The sequence below is a fragment of the Centrocercus urophasianus genome, unplaced genomic scaffold, assembly GCF_019232065.1.
Source record: "Centrocercus urophasianus isolate 14NV4802_14NV808 unplaced genomic scaffold, USGS_Curo_1.0 seq_15, whole genome shotgun sequence".
NCBI lineage: Eukaryota > Metazoa > Chordata > Aves > Galliformes > Phasianidae > Centrocercus > Centrocercus urophasianus.
This window is the reverse complement of record NW_024884697.1, coordinates 31,314,145-31,334,228: the sequence shown is the minus strand read 5'-3', so window position 1 is coordinate 31,334,228 and position 20,084 is coordinate 31,314,145. Positions and strand designations below refer to the sequence as shown.

At 41.3% G+C, this 20,084-nt stretch overlaps 1 protein-coding gene across 1 annotated transcript in view; it reads left to right on the top strand.

Annotated features, from left to right (window-relative positions):
• The window catches only part of PPM1H (protein phosphatase, Mg2+/Mn2+ dependent 1H), a 133,040-nt gene that overhangs the window by 92,853 nt on the left and 20,103 nt on the right, over positions 1-20,084 (top strand). Inside the window, 2 exon segments of the mRNA XM_042815991.1 lie at positions 1,358-1,442; positions 7,891-8,009. Of these exon segments, the coding sequence (XP_042671925.1) occupies positions 1,358-1,442; positions 7,891-8,009 (204 nt within the window).

The following is a 20,084-nucleotide window of genomic DNA, read 5'->3' as shown; positions in this document are numbered from 1 at the left end:
ACCATGTGAATCTTAGAAATGCTAGCAGTTCCTTTCCTTTGCAGTAATGTTCCTCCTATTTGCATACTAGCAATATCAGATGATCATTCAGACTGTGTTAGTCCAATATTCTCTCCTGAACACTTGGGCAGTTAAACAGTGCCACTGAGTTTGCAAAGCTGGTTTGTGTCAGGTTTGCATTTTGACTTTAGAGCTTAAATTTTCAGTGTTTGTATGCCTACCATAATTCTTGGATGCATTGTAGTGCCATCAGAATGCCTGGCATAAAAGCAATACCAGCAAATTGATCAAATTATCAAGAGAAGTAAACTTGCATGAAAATGAGACTAGAAGATCGCAGAAAGGAAATAAGAAAAAACATGTAGAAACTGGAATTCAGGTGCCACTTACTTGCTTTATCTGAGCTGAATTCTATGCAGATTCATGAGGAGAGGTGGTTTGGTATGCTGCTATTACCCAAACAGTGAACTAATCAACTGATGGTTGAGAAATGGCTCCAAATCAGTATTAAGATCTCTGGGATGTTCATCCAGCTGTTCGAAAGCACCAGGCATTACTATGCTTACAAGGCTGTGCAAATAATAAAGTAATATCATTTTGTGAGTGAATACATGACCAATATATGCAGTAGGAACACTGTATAAATTTTGCCCCTCTTAACTGTGTTTCATGCAGGGAAATTACACCAGAGAAGACTCAAACCATATTTTGCAGGCAATGGAGTAGTTTAAGAGGCAACAGACAGGTGTTGGAAAACATTTCTTCTCTGCCATTTGCAGAAGTGCATGTGAAATCTCTCTACTGATCTATAGTCATTCCATTACCTGTCTGCCTCTGGCAGGTAGCTAGTTGAATTTGTGTTAAACAGGATTTTCTTTGCCATTTCCATTTGCTGTTGGAAAAGAAATGTTCTGACATGACATATGACCAATCAATAATTGGAAAGAGCTTGCTTTAGTCATTTGAAGCCAGTAGTATAGACAGTGTCAGCCCCAGCTGGGATTAAAACCTGCAAAGAGTAGTTCTGCAATCGCTGATTCTGCAGCATCTCCTCTGGGTGTCTACATTTCACTAATAAGGATGCCCAGCAGACATCAGCTGAAATAACACTTGCCTTTGTTGCTTGGATGTTTTTTGTGCTCTGAAATGAATTTGGCATATACAAATATACTTTGTTATCCAGCCTAAAGGATGCACAGCAGGAATTGTTATCCTGTCTGTTGATAACTTCAGTAGGAAAGAAATTGCTTTATTTTACTATGACTCCAAAGAGAATAAGTGTCTGACAGTACCCCCTGGTTTTCTGGGTGTTTTTACATTTTTCCCCTCTACTAACAGTGCTTTATTACTCCTGCAGGGCTATAATCATCCGAAACGGTGAAGTCATTCCAATGTCTTCAGAATTCACTCCAGAGACCGAACGCCAGAGACTTCAGTATCTGGTAAGAGACTGGAGAACCAAATCAGGCGCTGCTGCTGATGAGCACTGCCCAGGAATGTCTGAGTTTCAGACCCACATGGTTGAGTTATTGTGGCTCAGTGGAGGACCACATGTCTGCTGAACACCAATGACTGATTATGCATGTATATATGTGTTTTAGCCATCAGCAAAAGTGCAGAAAAGCCTGACAATGCAAGTACTGATGAAAGGAGTCTTACCTTTTTTGTAGAGGCCATTGGTGTCTGTGCTTTTGTACCTTGTTCAGCTGCTGACCTTCAGCAGCTTATTGATGCTGGATAACGAGAGCTCAGACATGCAGCTAACAAGCCACAGAGGTATTTCAATACATCCCAGTGTTTGTGACAGTATAAAGTACGTAAGAGTGCTCTTTGCACACATGTGAACAATATTGTTGGGTTTTATTCATTTGCTGTAATAGTATGCCAGTTGAGCTAGGTTGGGGAAAAGGTGTTCATCTTAGAGGTGATCTGAGTGAGTGTTAGTAGCTGCAGCATAGGGTAGGTGAAGAAAGACTTATTTGCTGTAGCAACAGCCATACAGCTGTGACAATACAACTACCCAAGAAGATGCAGGATGCTTTATCCATCAAGTCATGTTGGCCAATAAGCTGCCTAAGAAACATAAATGCATGATGTTACTTTTTATGCAAATGATCATGTTGTGGTTTTTTGTTTTTTGAGTTTTTCACTGATTTTCAGATCAGTTGGTTGGAGTTCTTTGGCTGTTCATCAGAAGGCTATTCTTAATGTGTCTGAGAGATTTATTTTCTGCTTCCTCTGATCTCCTGCTTTTTTCCCCTGGAAATTCAAGAATAAGACAAGACAGTGTCACTATTTGCATTTTCCGAAGCAGGATGGACAGGCCAAGGCTGGAGGCATTCCTTGTTCTTCATGCATCTGTTTTCTTTAGTCTGACTCAAGAGTTGTAGTTTGAAACTAAGTAAAATGCCAATGGTTGGAGGGGTGGTGATGGAGGATTTTAAAGGAAATGCAAATGTTTCCACAACCGTCACATTTGATTTTTAGTCAGGTTCACTGGCTTAAAGCTGAAAATTTCAGAGGAAACGCTACTTTAGGAATATTCATATTCAGAGAACCAAGTGGAAAAGAGGCCTAATAAATATTTACACTCCTGTTACATTTAAAATAATTTGTTTGCTTTTAAAATAAAAAGGTATCTTTGGTATCTAGGAAGTCTGTAGGAAATACGAGATAAAACATTGCCTACAAGGGATTTTTTTCTCTTTTGATGTCCTTTCTGGCTTGTATTTGAAAACAGGAGCTGATCTGAAAAGCATTTCTTCTGTTTCTTTTGGAAATTTCTTTACCTTTGTTTGTTTATTTTGTTTCAGTATGTAACAAATATACCAGGGCTATGGGTATCATGTTCAAAGAAAATACATGCAAGACAGCAAGAGCATGAAACAAAATTAGAGATGATTTCAAGTATAACATTTCATAAGTAACATTTTTACTTTAGTATTAAAAAAAACAAAAACAACAAAGAACCAAATTCCTTACAAGACTGATATAAATGTTACACTCTGAAGTGATATTACTCTCCACTCTTGCATCTGTCCTGTTGATTAGATCTCTATTTACTCATCACCTTCGGCTGTCCCCTGATTCTTCTGTCTTTCTGCTTTATTCACATATTTTGTTGTTCCTATCTGAAACTTACTTGCTTTGAATTTATTTTCTTATTTGCAGCTGAAGTTAAGTTTCTCTGTTCCAAACATATGGAAATGTTCTTCTTGAACGTTAGAAAGAAAGTCAGTTAATCATTTTAGCATAAATATTTCACCTGGTAAATGCAGGGGTGATGTTTCAGCTCAGGGCTGTCTATGCTGAGAAGTTGTTGCAAAGGGAAATGGAAGGTGTGAATTTACAGCAGGCAGGTTACTGAGTATTGGCTGCCTGGGAAGATTCTTTTAGTGTAATCAGAGTGGGGAAGCCTTCTTCTGTCTTTAGAGCCTGCTGATTACCTTGGCCACACAGGATGTTAGTTTAGGTTAACTGATGTCTTCTGCACTCATCCTCTGTCTTCAGGGCCTTAGCTTCCATACATAAAGAAATCTGCAGGAAAAGGACCTGTTTAGGCCATGTAAAATTTATTGCATGAAGTCCTCTGGCCCAGTCTTAGATACAATTGTGTTCCAAATAGCAATGGTTGAAAAACTAGGGGAAAAACAAATGCTTTCTATACCTAGGTCATATTTTCATGCAGTTTTATTGCTGTGTATCCAGGAGTGACCTCCAGGCCTCGGTCATGGCAGGTTCAAAAGAACAAATTCACTAACCAGTCATTCTGGATGTCACACAGCTCCACAGGGACTCCCACAGGCTTCCGGCGGGCTACATGAGTGTGGGCGAGGTAGAAACAGACTTTGCACCAGGGAGCTTGCAGAGGTGTTGCACAGAAAGGCGTAAAGAGATCCTTAAAGTCTCGAAGGCCTTACGCAAGTATCCACTTGACTCTTTGGCTTCCCCAAGCGGGTCAGGGCTCACGCTGTTTCCCCTTCACTAGCATGCTTTCACAAATCTCCTTTGGTTTTGAATTTTGGTTTCTATCATTTCTATTCAGCATTCTGGCAGGATATCTTATATAGTGCCTACTCTAGTAAGGCTCTGGCTTCCTGTATCTGTGTATCCTGAGGGAGAACTCAATCCATTATTGACTGGGAACTGCTCTGAGATGTGCAGCAGTTGTGTGGGCAAATATTTTGAGAAACAATTTTTCTTCTATCTTCTGAGGAGACTGTTAATTTCAGTCATGACAGCGTAACCTGCAGTATTAAACTGTATAGATTTTGTTACTTATTCCCTCGGAAAACGTGGGTGCTCTGTGTTTGGCACCACATGTGCAAAGAGAATGGGCAGGCGTGAGTTCAATGAGAACTTGTTCTTATTTCATTGTCCAGGTGAGGGTTGAGTAATTGGGGAACAGAAAGAGGTGGTGAACCTAGATATCCCAAGTGTAAGTTAGTCCCTAAGTTACAAGTCGGATGTGACTTAATTCTCTAACAATTCATTCAATGTAGCACTGCTTTGACCATCTGTCACACTGCATGATGCTGAGGTAAAAAAGCATTTGTCTTTTTGTAACAAAGGGAGGACCAATCCAGGGATGGATTCATCTTCTACTTCCTTCCTTTCTTCTACTCCCACCTCCTTTAGTTATCTCCGTTTGGCTCAAATGTGAACCTGGCCATATGGTGACAACTGGATGCATTGTGCAGTACATGCTGTTGTGAGAGGTATTCTCAGGTAGTAATATATCCTCATGAAGAAAATGACGTGATACAGTAAGAATACTACTGTAAGGTATGGTTGACACATGGAAAAATATGTACAGAAATACCAAGCAGTGCAGCAGAACTGCTAGTTGCCACATCAGCTGTGGAGGAGCTGAATAGGGCATCGGCAGATGTGGGAATAGAGTGAAGGAAAGAGACTTGCAAGGTACAATAAGATATGCACGATGTTCCCTGCCACCTAATTAACGAGCGCACTAGTGCGTAAGTCTGGGTTTATCTTAATTTTGTATTTGCTTTGCTGAACACTGGGAAACACAGCAGGAAGTAAATGGCCTTTTGAAAGAAACGTGACTAATATTTCCCTGAACAGACTCCATTTCATACAGCTAATGTTGAATGTACTACATCCAGCCACAAAATACACCATAAAATGGCCGAGTACCAAACATATGATACAAACCGTGCCAGATTCATGCCAAAAAAACCGTAGCAGCTTCTGAGAGAAAAATGATGGAAAATATTCCTGTTTCATAACGCAGAATAGCAATGTTGTCTGAACATGCCTCAAAAGGATACAGAAAGTGTTTGATAGTCACTGTTTTTATTACATTTTAAGTTCTCTGAATGATGTTTCTAATCTGAGGTTCTTACAAATCGTGACTAAACAAATGAAAAATTAAAATGTGATGCCTCATCATAGCTGAAACTCTGGTACTTAGCTTGTGCTTATGTTTTTTGTTTGTTTTTTTTTATCTGTTCAAGGGATTTCTTAGTGCCCATTTAGCTACTTGAGAAAACTGCAGAGTTTCAAAGAGATGCTTTCATTTATTCTTTGGTTCAGCATAGTTTGGTAGGGATGGAAAGAGAGAACAATCCTGCCTTGTAGTAAATGGAGAACGGTTCTCAACAAACTCAACTGAAAGTCACAGCTGTACTCTTTTCTTTATAGAATTACAATGAAGCATCAAGAACAACTGTTAAAAACAAAACAAACAAACAAACAAAAAAAACCAAAAACCTACCAAAAAAAAAAAAAAGAATAAAAAGAAAAAAAAAAATTCTTCACATAAGAATTCAGCTCACGGCATCAGAAGCTTCCAAATTGCTCTTTTCCCCCTGTTCCAGTGATGCCAAAAATATTAGAATCAAGTTAAGATCCCTAGATTGTAAATCAAGCATTGAGGCTTGGCTGCGGAAGAGAAATCTTATTTGAACATTAGCAGTCCTGTGGTAACTCTGCCAGCTTTATTAATCTTATTTCACTTGTGACCTCAGACTTTCCATCTGAGTAAATCTTTATGAAATGCAGTCTCTCCCAATTGCTTTCCCTTTTCAATAAAGGAAATTCTTGTTTTCAAGGGGAAAAATGCTAAAAGCCTGTAAGTTTATGTCTTCTGAACCCATGATCCAGCCTAATAAGTAATCTCATAATCTGAGTTAAATATCTCCATTTTCATTTCAGGTCTTGGAGGTTTTTGATTTCAGTAAGTCTTTTTTCACAGATAGGTAACACTATTCTTTACCTAGAAATACTTTGTAATGATTTAATCAAGATAGGCTATTTATCTTCACAAGTGAACTGAATTGCACTTTCTAAACATATTGTTGAGTTTATAAAATCATAGACTAGGAAGAACAAATAAGATAAAAAAAATGCTATGTGTAGAATACAAAAATCATTAGAGATGTTGCAACATCTTTCCAACTTGAGCAAAAATAAATACAAACTTTACATGTATTTTTATATAAAGAATCCTGAGTTCTGAAGTATGGAAAGCCTCATCTCGTCTAACATTGCTTGGCAACTCAGAAGTCAGTTCTGCTCCTCAGACATTTCTGTATCGAGTAGCAGCAATCCAATTAGATGGCCATAGAAGTTTAGGTGCAGAAGGGAACCTTGGATGCCTGTAGATTACAGGAGGAAAAATGTAATTCCCTGAACTGTGCAGAGTGAATCTGATGGAGCTCCCATTTCAGGAAGGGATCACCATGTCAAGATCATACTTGCGTGCTTAAAAGCTGCCTCTTGAAAGCAGAATCCAATCTTGTCAGCTGCACAGAGCATCTCCTTCAGCCCCGTCTCAGCTGAGCTGGGAGGTGTTTTGTGAAAGGATGGCTGGCAAAGGGAGCAGAGACAGGCTGATCGACGGTTAGCACTGTGATGTACTGAGCCTGATCCAACACCTATTAAATTGAGTGGGATCAGGTTCAGCCCTTAAATGCAGGAAATATTTTACTGTGAACTATCTGTATGATAGCTGCCAGGTAGATCAATAAGGGCTTCCACTGCTTCCTGCTGCTCACCTTTGATGAGTGCTAGATTTATGACAAACCCAGCAACTAAAGCCAGCTCATTTGATCTGCCCTGATGGCAACTGCTGCTGAAGATAAGACAGACGTTATTGCCTTAACTGGCTGGATAAGGAAAAAGAGACACCTGCAGAAAGGCTGAGAAATGCTACTCTTTCTATTCCCTAGCCAATTTGTCTATATCTTCAGAAAAATTCACAGTGTGGCTTATGTTGGGAAGAAAGGATTGTTTATGCATTTATTAAAGAAAAACGAGTAAAGTTTATTTCCAAAGGAAAAAATATGGTACGTCTAAGGATAACCTGTCAGGTGATCTGTGTACAAAGTGTGCAGTGGACAAAGTTGAAGTTGCCTCAAGCTGTGTTGATGGTGTTCTCAAGCTGTGAGGTGCTCAAGCCTTGGGTTTGGTGGAGCCAACTCGAGCTCCACATGTACACCCTCCAAGTCTTTACTTGCTCAATAGCTTTGTCATTTGACTGTTCCTTTCTCTTAAGTCATCAGCCTGCAAAAGGAGATGTTCTGCTTTATGAAACCCTGCAGACTCCTTCAGGGTCAGTGGTGAAGAGTACTTCAGTAATCACAGCTGGTGAGAACGGGTGAGAAGGAATGAAAGGATTTTAGGAAGAGAGGGCTGCTAAACATAAGACCACTACCAGACTCCAGGTAGCATGGGAACTAGTGTATATGCACCTTGCTGGAGCAAATCTTGTTGTTGTCCTTGTTTGAAAAGGAGGAAAAAGGAAAAGAAAAAATAAAACGTGTGTGGGAAGGGAGTGAGAAGGGATAGTAGTGCTGCCTCAGTAATAATAGAGGATGTTTTATAATCTTCATGTGGTATCTGTGGCTTGATTTTTACCCACAGGCTTACATGCAGCCCCACTTGCTGGGAAATGAGTTCACACATTTAGAGTTTCCACGGAGGGTGCAGCGCAAGGAAGTTGGAAAGAGGATGCTCTACCGTGACTTCAACATGACTGGCTGGTAAGGATGTGCCCTTCTCAGCAAGAGGTCAGCCTTTTCCCCAGCATATGCCTGCTTTGTACACATCTGTGAGTAAAATGCATCAAAGGTGGAGGTGTACACCTTTGTATTATAAAGAAAGGTATTTTCATCTTTCAGATGTATTTTGCTTTTAGAAATTAATATTTAAAATGAGTTGACCTGCCTCCACAGCCCAGACCACAGATCATTTTAGTACATGAGCACTCAAAGAAGAGAAAACTCTCAAGAGGGTAGATATGCCAGGAGTATTCCTGAAAGACAGATAAGCAACTTTCCTATCTTGCAAGTAACATCTTATAGAATCTGGATCAGTGGGTGACCATTCCTTTGCATGCAGTGCTTGCAGAAGAAAAGAGCTGCTTCCCATGCTCCACTGCAGCTAACACCTCATTTGGGTAACCCTTGAGGGCCTATACAAGTAAAAGTTATAGTCATCCTAAAATGAAAGATTTGAATGAACAGCACTGACTTGATGAGGTGAAGATAGAAAGAGTGATGAGTTTTTTGTCACTAGACAAACCTAATGTTTCTTTCTTTGTCTCTGTCAGTGTCTTCATTGTTTTGTGCCAGTTCAAGAGGCTCTTTCTCAAGTGACTCTCACTAAGAAAAGTCCAATGCCTTGTCATTGAGTACTGTGTATGTGACATATAAAGGCAAATGTCTTATATATGCAAATGGCTTTTGCTTCTCTGCTGTTTGTGTTTCAGCATCCTAAGAAAATGTTCATAGAGGAAAGGAGGGGATGGAGAGGGTAAAAAAGCCTGAGCTCTTGTAGATTTGGAGACTTGCACGCACAAGTACAACTTCAACTCCACATGCTTCTGATTGTCCCATGCTTTGGAGACCGTAAATATAATGATATTTTAATGGCAGAGTAATAACCTAAGTTTATTAATATAATCTGGAGTGTTTGTACTGTACAGAACATATTAATCTGGGAATACTCATAATTGTCCATCAGCTTGAACAGCTGCTAGTAGAAATATGCAATCCTTTCCTGAAAATAGCGGCTGCACATTTTGAAAAGGCTGCAGGCAAAAGCAAAAGAATGGGAACAAAATGAGAACATTGGCCCAACTGAGTCTGAACAGTAAAATATTTGAAAGGCTCTCAGTTTCTGCAAAGGGAGATTTTTCTTATTAAGTACATCGATCTCTGAAGCATCAGAAAGGAATGGCTTCATGTAGACTTCCAAAAGATTTTTCAAGATGTGAGATGCAACTTGGAGGGGGGGGAGGAAGCCAAATCACACAACAAATATTGTGGATAGATATGTAAGTAGCTCCAAAAAGGAGGGTAGGAGCAGAGTTATTTAAGTGGTTGAAAGATAAAGAGAGTTTCACCAGGTTCACAGGAGTTGTTTGGATTTTCCTCAATTGGTTAGAGGTCTGGAAAGGAAATACAGTTAGAATGACTGAACTTGCAGTATTTGCAGGTGACACAGCTCTTCTATTAATGAACAAAAAAGGTCTCTGAGGAACTGTGAAGGATTAAATGATTTACACAAATGGGCATCACACTGATCAAATTTGGTGTTGATAAATACCAAGAAAAGGATAAAAAATAACTGCTTTTTGAAAGTAGAAACAGCAAGAAGCTGTTTCAAACACAACAATGAGAGTCCTACTTACAGGACTGTTGCTTTTTTTTTTTTTTTTTTTTTTTTTCAGTAAAAATCACAAGCAGGATGCTGGGATGCATACAATGTTGGAATGGTTAAAAATTAAACAAAGGGATAAGGCTGCATATCGGTTTGTTCCTTGCTTGTGAATATGTGCACAGCACTTCACCTTATTCAGAATGGTTATTGCATAACTAGCTTGGCTTTAGAAGAAAGATAAATAGGAAGGAACATGTTTTATATGTAGAATAGCAAGTAGAAGATATTGGATAAGTCTAAACTGATTGCAGATTTGTTTTGATGTATTGTATTTCAGTACTGGTGTGTGAACTCTGTTAACTCTAGCATATGGCAGGGGGGAGAAGTGAGTTGATTTTGCCTGCTGATTTCTCTGAATTTCCTGAAGTGTGGGACACACATTGATCCAGTTACCAATTCTAATGTGGTCAGTGCAAAGATTACCACTGGTTTATCACAAATACGCTTAGCTGTAAGTAGTTGTTCTGGAACAAATACAAAAATTGTGACTTGAAAATTGAAGTCTGAATTTACCTCAGTGTTTTCCCAGAACGGGTTGGCTTGTGCCAAGCAAAAGCATGTGGAGACTGTGATGATACTACCTCTCCCTGCTGTTCCTTTGGACTTCTAGCTGGAAGTGGAAAATGGGGGCTGCATTTTTGTCCTGAGTCAAAGAATCTCAATCTCTTAGCCGTTCTGTACCCCACAGCTAGAGTACATATTGCCTTTTTCTTTTTTTGCTTCAGGACAATGAAATGGTAAGGGAACTGCTCTATTGTTGTAGCATTTATCAATGTCAGAGTCCTTTTAAATAAGGATTTATTTCTTTTCTCAGGGTGCTTTCCCAAGGAAGTCTTGTTTTCCATCGAATTACATGCAGTCATCTCCTAAGCTGAGGAAATGCAGTCTGCTTCTATTTGTCCAAAATCTGGGTCACTCTCAGTGGCTGAGGTTGTGGACAAGGTGTGAGATTTCTTACCTTGATGGCCCCTCAGAGGCGATGGTTTGAGGTGGCTGACATTTCACTGATTCTTTTCCACCTCAAGAGTCTTACTCCTGTTTTCTTCCCCTTCTAATCCTTCAAATTAATTGATGCATCAGGACGTGGCAGCCAAGGACGTATCTGTTCTCCATTTGTTTCTAAGGACAGTATCATGGAAAATGAATTAGCATATACAATTCTTTTCTAGAAAACGTCAGATGGTGCTTTGGCCAGCCAAAGCCTGGTTTGCTAAGTGTTGCCAATCCTTTATCACTTAAGATGCAGATCAATTGTCTGAATCTTTTTTTGGTCGGTGATTTCACTGTGTGTTGACATTTGCATGTACCCGAAGAGAAGTGCAGGTGATGTCAGGAAGAAACAGCCTCACACTTACTGCCTCCCTTAGTAGGAGGGTGTAAAACTCTGCTCTGGTGTTTCCTCAGGAAAATGAACTGTTTTACTTTAAAATTCAGGACATTTTCTTCTATTAGAAGTTGTATGCTTTTTTAATTTTTTTTTTTTTTAATTTTTTACCCTTATCCTGTGCACTGGAGCCTTTCAGATTCTCAACAATGGATTGGCTTGCCCAGCTCATTTGGATTATAGAAAGTTATTGTCTTTCGGTCTGTCATAATGCATTTGGCCTTTTTTTTTCTCTTTTCTTCCCTTTTTTTTTTTTTTTTCCTGTGAAGTTTCCACACTGGCTTTGTCTCAGCTGCCCACAGTGGTAGTAGAGCTGCCAAGTTTCCCTGCAGCATTAGGACAACCACTGATCCAGCAATGTGTGCTACATCACTAGTCCAGGCTGCCTGTAACTGCCCTGACACCAGCATTTCTCTTCTGCCTCCATTTCTCTTTGACTACTTGCCTTTTCTCCCTTTTCTCTAGTGGGATGAGAAATCTGCTGCATTAAATGTATATAAAATGAATCCCATCTAGGTTGAAGCTGGCCACGAGCTGCTTCTCCTGCACCATCACCCCCCACACATCATGATGGAGCAGCCGTCGCAGAAAGCGTTCTGTAGCTGGCAAAGCATCTTAAGAGCTGTGTCTCCTGCTGAACAAGCCTCCAAGCTGTCTCGAGCTGTAATTTGCTGGCAGACATCTGTGTTACTAACAGTCTTTCACAGCTGGATCTCTGGTCTGGGGTTTGCAGACCGTGGCTTGCCGAGGTTAAGCTTGAATCAGAAAGGGTACTTCTGGTGACATGGACACGTCCTGGCAATAGAAGCTTTGGGGAGGACTCTGGCCACAAGAGCAAAGTGCTGCCAATGCTAAAAGAGGTAGAAATAAATGGGGAAGAGGCGTGCCTGGTGAGAACTGTGCTCCTTTTAAGGACGGCACACAGTGAGTGTTTTCCATCTCCTCCTTTTATTTAGCATTTAAGACACGGTTGGCAGGCTTTTCTTTACATGTGGGTAAATGAGGGAGAACAATTCTGCTTTGCTCTGAATGCATCTCAGGCATCATCTCCAAACCTGCTTGGTGCCGTTCTGGCTTACTGTGCCCCTTACGGCACATAGGCACATGGAGCTGTTTCATCCAGTGTGCCCTGTCAGCCTTCTGCAGCCTTGTGTTTAACCAGAGGTATCCAGAAGGCATTACCCATTGGCATCAGCCGTTGTGGTTTCAAAATTAACCTCTTGCTTCTTCTCAGAACATAAACAAAGGCCTTTCTGGTGTTTGCGTTAAAACAGGATTTGTTGAATGCTTGTTTTCAGATCAAAGCTCTAGCTTTTTGACTCAATAAATTTCAGCAGCAAAAGAGCCTGGACAAAAAAATCCGGTTTCAGTCCTGACATGTTCCTGACTTCCTTTGCCCTCCAGGTCTGCACACAGTTGTACAGGACCCATACAGAGCAGTTTGACCCAGTGCAGCCCCAGCCATGCCGTTGGGGCTGGAGCCCCAGAGCACAGTGTGCTGGAGGGCTGTGTGCTGCACCTGAGTTTGCCCATTGATGGTACCTGCAGGGCACTACTGGCTTCTGGCGAGGTTTTGTCACAGTGCATGACCTGGGGATACGCTATGCTTGTGATTGATTCCAAGGCAGAGGCTGGTGCCCAGGAGCTAGCGCTGAGCAAAACCTATTTTATTCTAGAGTCAATATTGGCCACTTCCTGGCAAGCCGCCAGCCTATTCTGTGCTCGCCCTTTTCTTTTCCAACAGGGAATGTCTTTCAGCCTCCGAGCATCTGATTGAAAAAGCAACTTCACTTTTCAAGCCATTTTATATTGTTTGGGATGGATGCCTTTTGCTTTCATTGCACAGCCTGCTTTGCAGTCTGCGGTTCAGTCTCCGGCACACAAAAACCAGTGTCTCATTAATCACTTATTGGGGATCCAGAGTACCACGGTGAGAGCCAATGTACATGTTTTGCTTGGTAATGCACAAGCCCGATAGAACAAATACTGCCAGTGTTGCTGCTGTCTTATTCGTTACTGCTCCGCTCCACGTCCTTTGACAGCGCGCTCAGGTAGCCTGGCTGATCAGTGCATAAGCAGATTGAGAAATGCCACAGAGAGCTTTATGAAGCAGACGCCCACGCTGCACCCCCATTTAATATAAATTGATTTATTGAATCAAGCACAGAAGCCCTGCTACAGAAACCTCGAGCTGTATCCTCTGGAGAGCCACCTAATAAAACAGCCCCAACTGACACTCCTCATTAGCTTTTCCTCCGATCCCAAGGCAGTATTTAAAGTGACACTGTCCCTCTTTTTGCCTGAATTTATCTGCCGGCTAATGCCTGTGGGTCTAATTAGCTTAGCATTATTAGTCTTATTCAGATAAGCTGCATTTCCTAACAGCTTGAATCCAACTTGTAAAAAGTAATTGGAAGTCTGCAGACCCTGTGCCATAACCTGCTTGATTACGCCTTTTAGCCAAATTCATGTAATTTACAAAAAGTCATCCTCCCTGCCCCATTTTTTAATTGAGCTTTTTTTGTCTAGTGAAACCTTCTGCGCTTCTTCTGCTGAAACCCTGCCTGTATTGTTGTGCTTGGGACCTCAACCGTATCCTTTGTGCAATCACCAGGGAGAGATCAAATTTTAATTTCATAATTACTTCACAAGAAAGCAGCCTTTTCCCAAGCCATGCCTGGTATTAATTTCCTCCCAGCAACTTACATTTTCATAATTTAATGATTATGGGCCACCTTAGCAGCATTAAACCTTTCTAGAGAGTGGAGAGCGAGGATGTCACCTTCGCAGCACAAGCAGCGATCCGTGGCCTCTTGCCTGGCTTGTTGTCCTCGTGCTCCTCCGGTTGCGAGGCAGCCGGGTGCTGCTCAGTGTGCACAGCCAGAGCAGCTTGCTGGGCTGTGCCGGGATGTCTGGAGCATGGCTTCTCAATGATGAATGGCTGTTTGCAATGTGCATGTTATGCATCTTTTTAAGATTTGCAGCCCTCGCTGCAGGAGCAGCGGGAGGTGGGAGCTGGCCTGCTGCGTACAGCGTATCTCCTGGCAGTGATGAATGACTCCAGTTTCGCCAAGTGCGCACATGCCACAGGAGCTGAGCCAGAGTCTTTGGGACTGGAGAAAGCAAAAACAAAAAATAATTGTTCTGCAACAAAGAAGGAAAGTAAGTGTGAGGGTAAACTTCTTTGGAAACAGCCTCTCTGGGGCCAAGTGAGCCTGGCAAGAAAGTGCCTGGTACAAGTCATGTTCTGCAGGAGCATCTTCTGGAAGCAGTGCACCAAGACCTGTCCCTGCATGGCTGCGCAATTCCACTTGGGCTCTGCCTTGATGTAAGGTCAGGTTCCTCATGTGAAAGGACACCAAAAGGCTCCCAGACTGTGGAATCTGTTTTATTGGACAGAAACTAAGTTGAAATAATCTTCAGTCTGAAAACCAATACCAAATCTTCATCCTGGTTAAGGTAAAGTATTTTACCCCACTTCCTCTTTCTAGTCCGGACACTTTCTCTTGCTTCCTGAGCTGCACACATTCCATATGACCTCTGCTGGGCCCTCAGGAAATCCTGCTCCTTTACATCGCTGCTCAGGATGGACTTAAGTCCCTGCTCTCAGTTCAGAGGAGGCCCCTTGCTCCCAGTCTCCAGTGTTGTTGCTGGGATTGTGAGGTCTCTGCTTGCTTTGTCTTTTTGCCTGCCCCATCCTGCACTACAGGGATCTTTCTCAGAAGAATTTGCTGCACAATCCCTCCTTTCCAGAGGATCCCAGCTGGCCAGCGTGGAGCAGACACTGCGGGTGAACAGGCAGTCTTCCTACCATCTGCTTTACCACATCCTTTTAGCAAGAAGTGCAGCAAAATGTGAATTTACAAATGATTCTTCTGTCCATCACAGTGCATTAAGCCTATAGGGTGTTGACAGCCCACTTCCCTTACCCGTCTGTCTTCAGGGGTTGCTGACAAACCTTCCTGTTTGTCTTTTTAGAAGAGATGAAGTAAATTTTAAGTGCCTAAGTTAGCAAAATCACTGTGAAAAAGGCTTTGACCCAGTGAAGCTGTTGCAGAACATGAACCCCTTTGATGTGCAACTGTAGCGCCTGCACACAGGTTCAGGTGCTCGCAAGTGGTGGAAGCTCTGCCAGTTGCAAACAGTGAGTAAATGTGCCTGCAGTACGTTTGTTTTGTCCCTCCTCTTCTCCTGAGCACAAAAAGTGTGCTCACAAAAAGGTGCTTATAAATTATCCTCAGTTATGGTTTCTCCTAATGTGCTCTTTTATGGACAAGGACCTCTCCAGGTCCTTGCCCACCCTATCTGCAGCTTTTCCTCCACTGCTTTCTGTTAGTGCTCTGTTAGAGGTAAATGGATTAAAAAAAATCAGCCACACTCAGAGAAGTGCCTGAGAGAAGATGCCAATGCTCGAGTCTTTGAAGTGGGCTGGACAAGATGATGGCCAAGATTTGCTTCACTTAGGAATTACATCCACAGGAGTACGTGGTACTCCTGGTGGGGTACGTGTCCAATCCGATGCAGTCCAGACTCTGTGTTAGGACTGACTGTACACCACAGCACAGGCTTCCTGGAGGTTCAGAGTTCAAGTACCAGTCTGCTTTGACCAAGATGGAAATTATAACTGTGTGCAAGGCACACACACACACAAATTTTAAACTTTTTTTTTTTTTTTTTTTTTTTGTAACTTACATATGTGTAAACAGAGTAGGAATTTGCAGAACTAAAACATTGCACAGTTTCAGATTTGGAAAAAGGTATTTCTCCCTTTTGTGAGGAAAAAGTATTTTAAAACTTGTATGTTTCTCTCTTTACCTGGAAGAAAACCTATTAGAGTATCTTGGTGTAGAATAGATGATTCCCTAAAAACAATTTGTGCATATATGCATGTGCATCTGTCTTCTTTAATCCACCTGGGCTTGCCATCATCATTTCTCTTAACAAACATAACTATAGTTTGTGTGTTTTTATTGTATTTGTATATTGTAGTTTTGCCTCATTAAACTATATGTCAGATGAGTAATAGGGGAAAGACACTGAGGCACTGAAACATTAAAGCTAACATATCTAGAGGGTACTTAGTATCAGACAGTGCTCTCTGGATTTAAAGATCCTGACTCTGCAAAAGCACGTGTAGGGATGTTTTAAAAAATTATGGTTTCATTGAGACATAAATTGCATAATTTTCAGTGCTCTGTGCCTAACCTGAGCTACATATCACTTCTCCCTTTGGAAAATTTTGTGTGTAGCTCAATAGAAAGTACAAAGAGTTCATTTTGGGGTGGTGGTTTAAGCTCTGTTATCCAAAGGTAGCTCCAATCCACTTATTCCTTGCTGGGGCTGCGGGACGGGCAGGGCAGGAAGGAAACACCTGTTTCTATCAAACTGTGTGTTTCTCAAGGATATAAATCTCCTTTTCTATTGGTATGGCAAAGAAGGCTCGACCTTGGGTGACACAGACCAGGAGGATGGAAGGTTGTTTGGTTTGCTGGAGAGGTTTTGTAGAGTTTGGTATGTTGTTTGGTATGTCTTTGCTTTTTTTCAGGCTAGTAGAGAAACAGTGCTGGAAATACACTTTGTCTGCAAACACGTCTCAAAGGAGAGTCCTCATCCTTGTATTCAATATAAACTAAGACATTTCTCATGCCGTAGTTCTTTACCTTTGTGTTTGCCACAAGTGGGTTTTGCTTTGTGCTTCAAGCTAAAGCCTTTTGATAGTGATTCTTTTTGTTCCTCCCTAAATATCAGGTGTCATTAGCAGAGATGTGAAAAATGAGCAAGTGTTCTAAAGCCAAATGCTGTGGAAAAGCAGAGCACACAATGAGCATGGAATCTGGATTCTTATGTCATCCACAGAACAGAGCTTTTAGGTCAGCATAGACTTTTTTTGCTACCATCTTTTGTACCCAAGGATGCTGATACAATACCCTTTCATGAACAGCAGACTTGTACAATATGCTGTAAAAGAAAATACAGGGTGTTCTTTTGTCACCAAAAACTTTTATTTGTATATTTGCATCTTCTACTCATCCTACTCATGAATTTGTGTGTGCTTTCAGAAGATTAATTTTAAGAACAGAAGGCTTAATGCATGCAAGAAATTCTCTAGGATTTTGGCTCATGAAATCTGTATTTGGGAGGTGACTACCATTTCAAGCTCCAGCCCAGCAGTGTGTGTGTAGCTTTGACAGTCTCTTACTTAACAAATATTTAATGTACTACTAATGACTGCAGGTACTGCAAAAAGATTGTCTTTGGTATTTAGCTGCTTCTGATGTTTTGGGGTTTTTTTTGGTTGTTTTTTTTTCGTGTATTTAGAGCAGATTCCAGTTTGCATATGAGTAACATCATGTCAGTCCTAGTTCTTTCGTTCTGACATCTCTTTTGGCTCCCGGTGCGATTTGGCCTGCTTTTTCAAAATGTTGGTCCTGAGTCCAAATGTAACTTTGTGGGTGGTACATATGTCAAGCCCTAGTTCAGTTTTTTTGGACAGCAGCACCATTTCATAATTCTTCTGAAACGAAAAGAAGAAATGAAGTTAACTGAAAGAAATGCAGCTAGATTTAGCTGGGCAAAAGCTTGCCTTTTTTGCTCCCCCTCGCTACTGCTCTGTTTTTCCATTTGGAGAAGTAGAGATTTACGTGGCAGAAGTACTGACAGGATTAGGGTAACTCAGAGCAGCAAGCAGTAGCGTGGCCTTGTCTTCATAACCTGTCTTCTCATGCCCTGGTAGCTGTTGAATCCTTCTGGGATGCAGATGAGGGAGATGAGGAGTGTGGAGAATCGGAACCCTGCATTTGTGTTTGTTAAAACAGCAAGGTAGACTGAATTATGAAGATGTCTGAACAAGGCTGCATTGGTATTAAAAAAAGCCAAACAACCCCCTCAGGTTCTCCATATGTCTGTGTTTGATATACTGATTGCCATATTATATCGTTATGTACAGCATACTCTCTAAAGAGCACAGGAAGGTATAAATGCAACTTTACTGCATAAAGTCAAGTGAAATAGTCCAGAGGGTTGTAGCTTGTGTGAAATAAACACATGTACAAAGTACAGGAGGTTTCACATGGCATAAATCACCAGGAACTTCATAGCTTCCTTCCTTCCTTCTTCCCTGCGCAGTTGCAGAGCTGCTAGCTGAAAAGCTGTCCTTCATCATTCTTTTGCAGGAAACCACAAGCTCATATATTATTAATTCTTATTCACTAGTAGTGCAGGACTTAGGTGCTTTTCTTGAGTGTCTCAGATTGCTTTTCAGTGTATCCATGCCAGCTCTACTGCTGCGGTCACCATTCTTATGCGTTTCTCAAAGATTGATAATTTTTCAGGCAATAGCAAAATCGATGCAGAAAAAAGAAAAGTGTGAGATGAATCTTGACACCCAAGTTCTGAGTCCAAGAGGTGATTTGCTGTGAGAAACCACAAAACAAATCACTTTTGGCCTAGGGGTCTTCCCTGATTGAGTGTCATATCTTCAGGAGGTCATAAGCTAGTCAGATGCCCTTCCTAATCTCTTTATGAAACAAGTAGGCTCCCGCCTTTGCAACATAGCCTCAGCCAACATCCTTGCACTATTGTCACAGTGAAAGATGGTCTTTATGGTGAGTCCTTAAGAATTGATGGACTCAGTCATGGAGACCATTCTTTTGAAGAACACTGGCTCAGATGATAATTTTTTCCCCTCCACCTCTCTTTCCTTTTTCCCTTTCTTCCTAATCCACAGTTGGTGTGAGATGCTGAAAAGCAAATCAAAGAGAGAGGAGAAAGTGGTATGAAAAGTCAGTCCCTATTTTGGCTACTTACAAGATAATGTGGAGTGGGAGCTTTAGTCTTCAGTATTTTTAGTTATCTTCCAAATAATGTTACTTGTAGGTAAAGAATGAATTTTCTTATTCCTTTAAAAAAGGAGGTTACAAGTAGTGAAGTCATGTCAAGTTATTCATGTTTGCTATTTGTAACAAGTATGTCTAGCAACTTAAAAATCCAACAGGAATTGCTGGGCTTGTGGTTTGCATTAGTCATTTGACTCCAATGACTAGTATGGACTCAGCTGACACACCATTTGTCTTGGTGTTGGAGCACAACTGCTTCTGTGCAAAGGAATGAGAAGGATTCCGACTTCTTCTCAAGGAGGTTTTCCCAATGCTTCCAGCATTGTAGGCCCAGCTGGAAGCTGTGGGATGTGTTCGTGAGCAGCCAGGCAGTGAATAGAACTGTGGTAAAATTTTGCTCTTTGTTCAAAGCAGGATACCCAAGTTGGTGAGTGAGGCACAGTTCTGATTTATTGCCTGCTGGATGTAAAGAAAGGAACAGGAGCAAAGTCCATGACTGACTGACTCATCCTTCCCAAGAAAATGCCATTCCAAGTTTTGAATGTCAGTAAAATTTTATTATGCTGGCTATGAGTACTGATTTGTGCTATTTAAATGTTTTTTCCATAGAATCACTTAAGATGCCCAGGTATCCAAGGTATTCTTGACTACTGAGCTTCCCATGAAGTGCCCACTGTGTTTTGCAAACCCTACCTGGTTCCATTTAGTGATATCTTGTAGTGTGGGTGTGAAGACTTCCACTGCTGTTTCTTCTTTTAGTTTTGGTTTATTTTTGGTTTTTTTCTACCCTACTGCCCAAATCCCAAAAAGGACCAAACCTGAGATTACTAGAAAACCAATGGTGGGCCTTAAATATCTACACTGCTACTTCAAGTCCGAGGCTTGCTTGTTTGCTGCAATATGCATAGCTATGTAAAACATCACTATTGATCCCAGATCTATGCCATACTTTATTGAAGCAGGGGGCAGTTCAATTACAGTTTAGGACCTCACCCTTAATTTTTAATTTCCTGCTGATTTGTGTCACATTGCTTAAATTGAATCTATCTCCCTCAGGCTCAAGCAGCCAGCCCCGCTTCAGAGCCACACAGCAGGGGCTGGTGGGGGCTGGCAGGGCCCTGCTGTGGTCCTCTCCCTTCTGCTTCATTGAGGAGTGCTGACTTGTGCTTTCAATG